This window comes from Dromiciops gliroides, chromosome 1, assembly GCF_019393635.1.
Source record: "Dromiciops gliroides isolate mDroGli1 chromosome 1, mDroGli1.pri, whole genome shotgun sequence".
NCBI classification, from domain to species: Eukaryota; Metazoa; Chordata; class Mammalia; order Microbiotheria; family Microbiotheriidae; genus Dromiciops; species Dromiciops gliroides.
This window is the reverse complement of record NC_057861.1, coordinates 347,457,093-347,468,800: the sequence shown is the minus strand read 5'-3', so window position 1 is coordinate 347,468,800 and position 11,708 is coordinate 347,457,093. Positions and strand designations below refer to the sequence as shown.

Here is an 11,708-nt window from a genome sequence, read left to right as displayed (position 1 = left end):
TTTGTGAGTAATTGGCTTGGATGGTATTGAAAAGGAGTCTTGAAAAGGGAAGGCTCAAGATTCTATGACTTATTCTAGATGCAGGGATTTAGAGTTGGAAGGAACCTTAGAAATTTTATTTTTCCTTCCACAAATTTTATTTATTTTCTTTTTTTGGCTGTTGCATTTATTGCATGAAAGACCTATGTTTCCTGGTCTTTCACAAATTCTGGGATCACCCTTTAATGAATTAAGGGAACTTTTGAATTAAAAGGCCTTGAGCCTAATCATGTGATTTGGTGGCAAGGGTTCCTTCTGCCTTCAGTGCCCCTTTCCTTGTCTGAATTGCTTATTATTAATAACTTGGGATATTTCTTATGGGAGTAGTAGCAACAGGGCATAAGGGAAGTAGTAGGATCATCTGATGTAAAGAGCTGGAAGCTACCTTGGAGATTATCCAGTCCAGGATTTCTTTGACTAGGGTCTGTGGAAAGATTTCAGGTGGTTCCTGTGAATTTGGGAATAGGAAGCAATTACATCTTTATTCAATATGATTGGTTTCCTTGGTAATCCTATACATTTTATTTTACGCATTTAAAAATGTTATTCTGAGAAGGGTCCCTAGGCTTTAAGAGGCTGCCACAAAGACTGATCTAGTCCAACCTTTACATTGGCAAAGGCCTGAGGACCGGCTGAAGTGGCTTGCTCAAGGTCACACAGAGAGTTAAGAAGCAGACGTGGGAGTCCAAGTGTTTCTCCACTGCCCCTTGCCAGGTGCGTGGCGCGGGGAGGGGGGTGGGGGCTAGGGGCACAAAAGAGTTAACTCCATTTTTCTTAGGGATTCCAAGGGGAAGGTGTGAAAAACTTGTGTGTGGTGGGGTTGGGGGTGGGGGAGGCCATGGGGGGAGGAGCTGGAGGAGCCGGCCTGAGACCAGAAGCCCCTCCCCCACTGCGCTTCCCTAGACTCCGGGCCAGACGTCCAAGGGTAACAGAGCCGAGAGGGGCGGGGCCACGAGCGGAAGCGGAAGTACCTAAGGGCTGCTGGCCGGAAGTAGGAAGAGGAGTGGCGGCGGCGACAGTGGAGGCGGCGTTGTAGTCTCCCTGGTGCGGTTTAAAGAAGCGGCGGCTTCGCGGGGTCCGGAGATGGCGGAGAAGTTCGATCACCTGGAGGAACATCTGGAGAAGTTTGTGGAGAATATCCGTCAGCTTGGCATTATCGTCAGCGACTTCCAGCCCAGCAGTCAGGCGGGGCTCAACCAGAAGCTGTGAGGGTCGCCACCCCCTTACCCCCATTCCCCGCCATCGCCCCCCCTCCCCTTGGCCTCTCCTCCCCCGGGTTTCCCGGGTGTCCCTGGGCCTGGGGCTGCGGGAGCTCGGCTGGAGAAGTCCGAGAAAGCGCCAGGGTGACGTGCTAGAGCACGGGGAGACGAGCCTCCTCTCTACTTGGAGGAGGGGGGAAAGCAGCAGACAAGCCATTTTTCTAAAACTATGCCAGTGAGACATTATAATTAGGTACCTGGATTTAGCGAGGAAAGCATTGCATTTGGAGTCTGGAGTCCTGGGTTCAGATTTCATTACAGACTGATTGCTATGATTTTGAGGAAGTCACGGAACTTCCCAAGTTCAGCTTTCTCTTTTATAAAGTGGGGATAAATATACTTATATCACTTTCTTAGGGTTTGTTGGGAGGAAAGCACGCTGTAAATCTTATATTACTCAGTAGATGGAAGATGTTATTTTCTACTGAAAGTTTAGGCGGGCATGGGGGTTGAAAAGGGAGGAACTGTCTGTGTTGCACCACTGGTTATAGAACTTGAATATAGCCCCTAATGTCCAAGAATTTTCAGTGTATAGAGAGAAGATAAATTAATCGTATAGACAAATGTTTTTGAGCATTTTTATTCTGTGCTTTTAGCACTGTGAACAGATAAGAGAAGTTTGAGACAGTCGTATGTAGAGAGATTTGTATAGGTAGGTGCGTCTATATGTGTAAATAGGAATGGATGCATATCTCCTATACTTCTACTCTTCTAGAGAATAAAGAATACAACCACCATAGGATCATTTCTTGCACATATTATACATGTATTCATATATTTATACAACCAATTCCAGATATTAAATTACATATTATAGGAGATGAGTATAATTATATAAATGAACACATACACTCCTACAAGTACTCATGTACATATATAGACGTGTGTGTGCATATATATATGTACACACATGTACATACATGTCAATATATGAGTAGAAGAAACAGGATTATAGATATAGAACTGGAATGGTTCATAACTCAATTTATAGATGAAAAAACTGAGTCCACTAATATTGACTAGCTCAAGGTCACATAAGTGACCCCAGAGTGGCAGTTGTTCAGTTGTGTCTGACTCTTCATGACCTCATGGAACCATAACACACCAGGCCCTTCTATCCTCCACTATTGTTCGTGGGGTTTTCTTGGCAGAGATACTGGAGTGGTTTGCCATTTCCTTCTCCAGTGGATTACCTTTGTCGGAACTCTTTGCTATGACCTGTCCATTTTGGGTAACCCAGCACAGCATAGTCTATAGTTTCATTTAGCTATGCAAGCCCCTCTGCTATGACAAGGCAATCATTCAAGAGGGGAAATACTCTTAATTGAATTCAGGGTGTGTGTGTGTGGGGAGCAGATATGGGCTTTGTTGTTAGTGCTTACAATAATTAATTTTTATTTCACACCTAGAAATTTTATCGTGACTGGCTTACAGGATATTGACAAGTGTCGACAACAGCTTCATGATATTAGTGTCCCTTTAGAAGTTTTTGAGTAAGTATAAGTTTTAATATTAGTTTAATAGTAAAACTCTTGAGTAACTAGGATATCTGGAATGGAATACTGTAGTTAATCCTCTTCTAAAAATTTGCCAGATTCTGGAATCTTTAAAAATTGACAGTGTATTCATATAGAGGAAGGATTATTAAAAACATAAAGAATACCCTTACAAGTTTTTAAGTCCTCTTTATGGAGAGAGCTACTATTTTCTCCTGATAGACCTTTCATGTCCTGTTTGCATGGGATAAATGGTTAGACACATACCACCTCTGACACATGCTGGCTGTGTGATCCGGGGCAAGTCATTTGATCTCTCTTGTTCTAGGGACTCTAAGACTATAAATTGTAGAAAAGGTGACGATTTGTATTGGTGAAGAGAGTTTCCTCACTTAGCAGTTCCCTATACCAGCAAAATCATAATTCTAATTTCTATCACTATTTTAGAGGCTAGGTATTAATTTTAGTGGAATAAATATTCTCTTAGAGGAAAAATATGTAATATATTTTTTAAAATTACCATTTAAAAATTAAAATAGCAGGTTTTCCGTGAATGTTAAAGTCTGGAAGTATAAATTGTTATATTGTTCTGCCTTTTATAATGGAAACATCCTAGTTTAGCAACTAATCAATAAATACCAGAACTAGAACTGGCATTTCTGATCACTGTTGGTTCATTTTTGTCCCCCTTCTTTTTGTTCAAGAAGTGAAAAATAAAGTCAACATGGACTCCAGGAAGTTGACAGTATAGTTCCAACATGTGAATTTTGAGCCAGTTGCTGTTGCTGAGGGTATAGAATGCTGTAGCAACAATATAGCTGAACAAACTCATATCCTGTGGTGATGATTAAGACTGGAGCTGTAGCAAATAAGGGTGAAAGTTCCTTCTTAAGAACCACTGAAATAGAGCTTTGAAAATATGATGTGACCCGAGACTGCTAGAAAATCAAAGCAGATAGACATGGAATGAGTCTAGTTCTTTAAGCAGTAACATAGGGCATATGATTAGTCTTTGAGGCTGTTAGAAACAGGGGTAGGCACTTAAGAGTGAAAATGCAATTGTAAGCAAAATGTTGGTATGCATGTATTATGGGGAAGGAACTACTGCTTTAGAATTAGTCTTCTCAACTATCTGTGGATACAAGAGTGATTGCTCTACAATTATCCCTTCTACATCACATGGCTTAGGGGCATGGCACCCCCAGGATCTGGAAAAACCACATAAAATTTTTGGCTCTCCCTTTGTAGCAGAGAAGTATGAATTTTTTCTTTTTCTTTTATGGGGTGTTTACAATACCTTATTGTAAAATATGGGTTAAGTAATTTTCTGTGTTGTCTATTGGCCTTTTCATGTCATCTGCAAAATTCCCTCAAGATTCCCTTTTAATTTTTTATGCCAACGCGAGCTATCTTGAAACCATGATGGGGAAAGTCATGATGTAGAAGGGATAACTATAGTTATCTTTATGGTAATGAGATATTCATTTAGCAAATAGTAATACAATAGTAAGCACTGAGGATATTTAAAAATAAGCAGACAGGAATTATAAGTTCTGTCACAGTCACTCCTTCACTTGCTTACAATCTAAGTGATTTATGGAAGTTGACTCCTGTTGTCTCTGGATAGCTGATGTGTATATCCTGTATATATTATATTTACTTATCTAAACATGTTAACACTCCTTTTTTGCCCTTCCCCCCATAATGCTCCTGGACTGGAGAGACTAACTCATTGTATTCCTAGCACCCAGCACTGTCTAGCAAGTGGTATGCTTTTAAATGCTATTGACTGATTGGCTGAATATAGAAACATATATTAGGTAGCAACTGGATGCAAGAAACTGGGGGATACTAAGACAGAATTATAACATTTTCTACCCTCAGAGGAACATGCCACTTATTTGATCTCTTCTGTATTCTGCCATTTCCCTAGCCCTTGAACTCTCTTTATACCCACCACAAAACTTTCAGCCACGTTTTGTTACTGACTTTGTTATGCAAGGCTGCCCATTTTCTCCTTTGGCACTTGAGGGATTGTGTTTGGAATGTTAGTTAATTCTGTTTCCTTCATTCCACCTGTTCCCTGAAATGTAACTTAAGTAGAATTTATAGAATATGCCAATTTTTGAAGCAGGAAATTGGCTGCCCTATATAATTATAATTCAAGACCAGGTTTTATGTCACAAACAATAACTTTGGTAATATTTCAATCTTTAGGAAGTAACTTTAACTGTATCCTGCTCAATATTCATTAGCTTTAGCATAATTTGTTAATTTATTACAGGATAATTCAGTTTAACTTTTAGATGATAAGGCAAAATTATTTCACATGTGACAAAGTAAATCTTTGGCATATAGAAAAGTTAAAATACATGTACAGACCTAAGTTGTGTGTCTTGATGAAAACTAAAGTATAACTAACATATTTTTAGGGGGGTAGTGGTTAATTTTTAGAAGCAGTACAGCAAACACTTATAATTGGAGAGTACCTTGGAATTTATGCTGAACTTAAGCCAATAATAATAGCATCAGCTTCAGGCTGGGCCCAAATTTATGAGTTTTATATCATAGCCTCAGTTCTTGTACTGACTACCTTATGTTATCATAATTATCATGTATTATGTCATTTAACCTTTTCAGGTTTTAGTATTCTCATCTATCAGATGGGTGTGATGTGTACTCTACTTCACAAAATTGTTTTGATAATTAAACCAAAGTAAACAGAAGTAAAATCATTGTGAAAAGTCAAAATGCCAGACAAAATTGTCTGATAGATAAGGATACTTATTTAACTTAGAAATAACATATTCTTTGAATCTTGAGTTATTGGTACTAGCAGAAGGTTAAGAGATCTTATCTGCTTCTTGATCTAATGTGTAAAAAACAGTTGGTTTGATGCTCAAATTCAGAATAAATGTATCTTTTATGCTTTCATAGGTTAAATCATTTTGTAAATTGTATTCTTTTGACAGCAGCTATACTTTTCATATGGCTAACATTTTAATTACTATGTTTTTCAGAGTGTTTTATTCTCAATGATAATTTAACGTGAGGTCTTTCATATTTTCAGATATATTGATCAAGGCCGTAATCCCCAGCTGTACACCAAAGAGTGCTTAGAGAGGGCTCTAGCCAAAAATGAACAAGTTAAAGGCAAAATTGACACTATGAAGGTAAGATTGTTATGATTTAGTGAAAAAAAGCTTTCAGCATTTGTATAAAGAGAAATTTGAGGAGTGGAGCCTGCTTTTTTCCTATATTTTTTGTTATTTTCATTCAATGTAGGAAGAATTGAAATTTTACCTGTTAGGTAAAAATAAACAGCCCAACAAAATTCATATTCATTTTAGCTATCTTTAGGCAGCTTGGTGAAACAGTGGATGTAGTGCTAGATTTGTAGTCAAGAAGATCTGAATTGAAATTTGGCCTCACACACCTAACTGTGTGACCTTGGGTATGCCACTTAACCTCTTTTTGCCTCAGTTTCATCATCTGTAAGATGGGATCTTAGCTCCTGTGTCTCAGAGTTATTGTGAGCATAAAATGACATTTGTAAAGCTTTTTGTAAGCTGTAAGTGCTGTATAATGCTATTATTATCATCATCACCACCAACATTATCACTATTATTATTAAGTTGTTATTGATTGGAACATGACAAACACAGCTACTAAGTATTGTAGGTTGGATTTGAAACTTGGGTCTTTCTGACTGCAGGTCTAGCACTATCCACTTTGCTTACTTATTATACTTCATTTATTTTACTGTTTTCTAGGCTCTCTTGCTAAGAATTACTTCCATATTTATATTGTCCAGGTTTATCATATTCCTTAAGATATCACTCCTTTTTATTTCTCATAAGAGAGTCTCCAGCTTCTGTTTTCATTGTCAGTTTGTTACACATTCTCTTCAGCTACTTTCTTCCTACTTTTTGTGATTCCCAGCTCCCCTGCATAACTTGCCTTTTGTTTTAAAAATAGTTATGATAATAATACCTAACATTTATACAGTACTTTAAGGTTTACAAAACGCTTTACATGTGCTCTTTCATTGATCCTCACAATTACCCTGGCAGATAGGTGCTGTCCCCATTTAACAGATGAGGAAACTGAGGTCAAGAGAGATTATTTGCCTAGAGTTAGACAGCTAGTAAATATCAGAGGCAGAATTAGAATTCATATCTTCCCTATTCCAAGTCCAGTACTTTATCTACTGTGCTATGTAGGTAATTGGTAATACTTAAAATATTACCTGGTATGTGTCAAATTTTCCATCTAAGGATAAGAATTTTTTTCTCTCCCTTAGAAAAAAATCTGAGATTACCTCAAAATTTCATATTATCTGAAATTCTCTTTATGTCTCTTTCAATCAGAGATAGGTGTTAAAAATATTAGAATTAATTATACTTAATCTTTCCTTAAGGGAAACCCCCCAATAATATAGAATATATTTTAAGCTAGATTCATAGATTAGGGTCAGAGTGTTGCAGAACACACAGCAGCTCTGACTAACAATTCTTGAAAAAAGCTCTGAGCAAAGGTAAACAAGTCAAAGGAAAAATTATGTTTGAACCCTAATGGTTGAATTTCTTATGCCTCTTGGCTTGAAAGGAATGCTCAGTAATAATGCTGTTGTTTGTTTTGCAGTGTTTGTTCAAGACATGTTGGCAAAAACTTTGTTCAAATTCTGACACTGCGACACTTGCTAAGTATGCGATATCGCATACTTTGAATAGTTTACCTGGAAAGACTGGAGAATAAGCTTTTTTTTTTCTTTTTAAAGATGAGGTACAATTGCAGGCCTATTTTTCATTCTTCTATACTTGGAACTATGCTACTTTTTCTTTTTTGTTTCTTGGTGGGGGTTGGGTAGTGTAATCAGTATGATTTCAGGTATTGGAAGTTAGCATAACTTGCAAGATAAAGGATAGATCTTTCTTCCCAATTTGGCCACATATAACTTAACGTGGTTGTAACTTATAAATTAATTATAGTTTGACTGTTTCCAATGGTTTGCTGTACATCTGACATCCTTATTGCTGTGGGGCAAATGTGCTAGGCTCAGGGTAGACAAAGATAGAAATGAAACAGTCCCTGGCTTCACAGAGCTTTCAAGGGGTCAAGCAACTCCGAACTTTTGATTGTAAACCAGCATGACTCCTACTGCCCAAGCATTTGCTGGATGTCTGTCCAGGCATCTACTGAGTGATTTTATTATGTACCAATGTGACAATTTGTATACTTAGGTAGGTACCTTTGGACAGTTCAGAAAATTCACTGAAGGCAGTAACGCATCATGACTGTTCATTTGTCTTCATTGTGGCATTCTTTATCCTGGTTTTTTCATTTTCTTCACTTCTTGACTATTTGTCATCCCAGTTCATGGTTCTGTTACTTTCATTTTGTCAATTGGGACCTTTTTTTATTTAAAAAAACCCGTTTTTTATCAAAAGATCTCATATAACTAGACTATGAATATTACTTGAACTTTTTTGCACTGTGGCAGAGTGGATAGAATGCCAGACTTAAGTCGCTTGAGTTCATTTCCCACCTCATCTAGTGATATTACTAGCTATGTAATCTCACCTGCTTTCTAACATCCCAAAGCCTTTATTTCCCCATCTCCATTTCACCCATCTACAAAATGGAGATAAAGGTATTTGCATTGTCTATGTTAGAGGGTTGTTGTAAAGAAAAGGTTTTGCAAACCTTAAAGCTCTATACAAATGTGAGTTGTTATTTTAAAATATTTTAGTTCTTCTTGACAAGTATATAATAAATAACTGATTTACTGTACAAATGGACAGCTGTTGAAATTAATGCCAGTTCATGTCATGATGCTTGGAGTAGTAGATTACCAGGTGTTCTGAAGATCTTTTCTATGAACTGTTTGCAAACAGTAAGTTTGGTATAGTTAGAATGTCTTAATTAGATCATACTTGTGAAATCCTGTTACGTAAGTTGTCTACTAAAATTAATTCCAGCTGTGTGTTTCCCTTCTGGGAGAAAGAAGGTGGTACTTTTACATGAAACAAGAAGGGTGTGTGTTTGGTGTGGGGGTGGGGAGCTGGATGGGAATCATCATTTAAATGAATATGCATTGTTGAGGTCATTTTGAAAGAAAATTTTAAATTGGTTAATTTGAAATCATTTTTTCTAGGCTAAAATAAGTTTTATGGCAAATACATCATTAAACACTGACAAACTGAATATTAAGCTTTTATGAAATGTCAGCCAATTTTATATGAATTTTGAGTTGATCTGGTTCAGTTTATAAGAGTTGTGTAGCATTCATGTGTAAAGTTTAACCTAGATGATAGATCAAAAATAGATATCTTTTGACATTTTATATTTTCACAGAAATTTAAAAGCCTGTTGATTCAAGAGCTTTCTAAAGTTTTTCCAGAAGACATGGCTAAGTACCGAAGTATCCGAGGTGAAGATCATCCCCCTTCTTAAGTAGCTTGTTTTCATTGTGTTGAAGAAGCCTGTTTACAACATTCGCTAAATTGTCATGCCTTTTTGAAATGTTTGTCTGAGGATACTGTGCTTTAGATGAAAGTGTTCTTGAAATGTGAATCAGGAACAGTTTTTCAAGGCCATTACATTTTTCCTCAAGACCTTTATGTTTCAAAAGAACTCTCACTGGACATTGGCACCTTCTCTTCAAGTTATACAGGATACGTATAACCAGCTATCATTTTTCTTTCTATGAGTGGTACTTCTTAGGACTAAAATGAACGTCTTTATTGTCAAGTGCCAGAGCATTAATGGTTTATAATCTCTTCAATGTGAATTGACATTGGGTTGGGAAATTGTACACAGGAAAAAAGGTCACCATGGGAAATGACTGTTATTGTCAGCTTGTTTATTTACCTGGCCAAGAACAGTTAGACCGGTGGAAGACTTAACAATTTGACCTCATGTTGTTTTTTCCTTTGTGTGCTTTCCATTCCATTTTTCATTGTAAAAAATTGGGGGGTCCATTGTAGAAGTGGCTTACATGTGATTGGTGGTATTTGTATTTTGTACAGTTTAGCTTTGATGCATAACTAACATTTTTAGTTAACTATATTTACATTTACTACAGTTAAGCCAAGTATATATAATAAAATGTTTCCAGATACTGTTACTTAATTCATTTAATTTTCTTTATAACATTTCTACAGTCTATATATTATAGTACTTTATTTTGTACCCATTCAATACATTTTTGCCTCACATTTTAACAGTATTTCTATAATTCATCTGAAAACATGTCTCAAGGATTTTCCTCTACCTTTTAATATTTAATCAACATGCAACAACAAAAAGTCCCAAATCTGAATTTATCCCCACTGCTACATGGGCTCTACCTTACTTATTGTCATAAGAAATGGCTTAAATATTGACCAAGACAATCTTAAAATTGTTCTGTTCTAGTGACTTAAATTTTATGTTGCATATGGAGATATATCCTAGAAGCAAAAACTTATGATTATCATAGCATATACTCCTTGAACTGTCAAATTTCACCTTGATTATGTCTATTGGAAAAAGGTTAAACATCCAACTGTTCAGTTTGAGATAATTTCTTGACAGTAGACTACCAAAGCAGAAAGTGTTTTAGCTAGTCAGATTTCATATCATATTCACATTTTACATGAGCTATTCTTATATAAATTGCTTTCTAAAGCAGCTTATCACTTAACTAGGTTAAGTGGTTTTCAGTTGAAAAAATTAAGCGTGTTACTATACTTTGCCAGTGTGGTAGGCATACCTTTTTGAGACCTGTTAAGCAATTAAGTTTTTTAGAAGTTGTACTGCTTCTCAGTTGTACAGATTCTTTTAGTAATTTATATTCTGGTCTATTAGCACTTTTTGTTAGAGAACAGTGCATTCAGGTTTGATCCTTCTCTTGGAGCCAATACATCTGCCCCAGCCAGCCTTCATATAATATATTTGATGTTGGTTGTAAGGGGAATAAATGCAAAAGAGTGCTTGTGATTGGGTCATTTTAAATTCTTTACTTTGACTACTTGAAAAACTCAGAAGTAGTGTAGTGAGTAAAACTGTGTGGTCACCTTATTTCTGTCCCAAGTTTGGGGAAAATTAGCTGGGGTTCCTAAGAAAGTTGTTACTTATAAATTAGAAGCTTTAGCACCAGTTTTGGGGCATTAAGCATTTATTAAAGTATATTAAATATTAGTAAAGAGAGCGCATATGTCTCTGAAAGTTAAGAAAAGACCTATGTAGCCTAGAGGAGAGAACAGAGCTCAGCCTGGCCTTCTAGCCTAGAGAAAAAATAGAGCTCAGCCCGGCCTGCTTCTTCCTCCAAGTCCTCTGCTACTAAGAGAGTCTAACTGAGTAACTGCATGTGGAAACCTTTTCTGGGTCTGGAGGAGAGGTGGTTCTTACACACTGCTTCAAGCTCATTGGCTAGCATCAACCAAATCCATTGGTTCAGTGGACTTGAGGGTGGTCTGGTGTTCACACCCTCTGAGAACACATCCTCTTGAGGGCCAGGTGTGGTTTTAATTGAATTAACTTTAAGTGAGTTAATAAGTGAAGTCAGTCAATCTAATCAATCTTAATCCAATCAATCCCCTGGGCAGGGTGCCTTTGGGCATTCCCCAAACCCTATTATTTTTTCACAGTAGTATTGTCATGAAAAGGTTGTCGCTTTAATATCTATCAGTTTCTGTTTTATTTTAGTTAGCTTTGGTTTGTTTCAAGGAGTGTGGTTTCTCTAAGTCAGCACTTCCTGCTAAGTATGTCTTGATCTATTGAGGCAGTGAAATCTGCATGTGGATTTCACTTATTTAGGTTTAGTTTGATAAGTGTTGGTATTAGTGCAGCTCTAATTCTGAGTTGAAAGTAATGGATGGAGAGAGGGAAAAATCTAAGATAGGGAAAATGTTGGAAAAAATAGTAATTA

General features: G+C 36.9%; 1 protein-coding gene across 1 annotated transcript; it reads left to right on the top strand.

Annotated features, from left to right (window-relative positions):
* The first annotated feature begins 1,016 nt into the window (after positions 1–1,016).
* MED10 (mediator complex subunit 10) lies at positions 1,017–9,918 on the top strand. Its single transcript, XM_043963315.1, has 4 exons — positions 1,017–1,244; positions 2,708–2,791; positions 5,865–5,967; positions 9,152–9,918. The coding sequence occupies exons 1-4, from the start codon at positions 1,123–1,125 to the stop codon at positions 9,248–9,250; spliced, it is 408 nt and encodes a 135-aa protein (XP_043819250.1). The 5' UTR covers positions 1,017–1,122; the 3' UTR covers positions 9,251–9,918.
* The last annotated feature ends 1,790 nt before the right edge of the window (positions 9,919–11,708 follow it).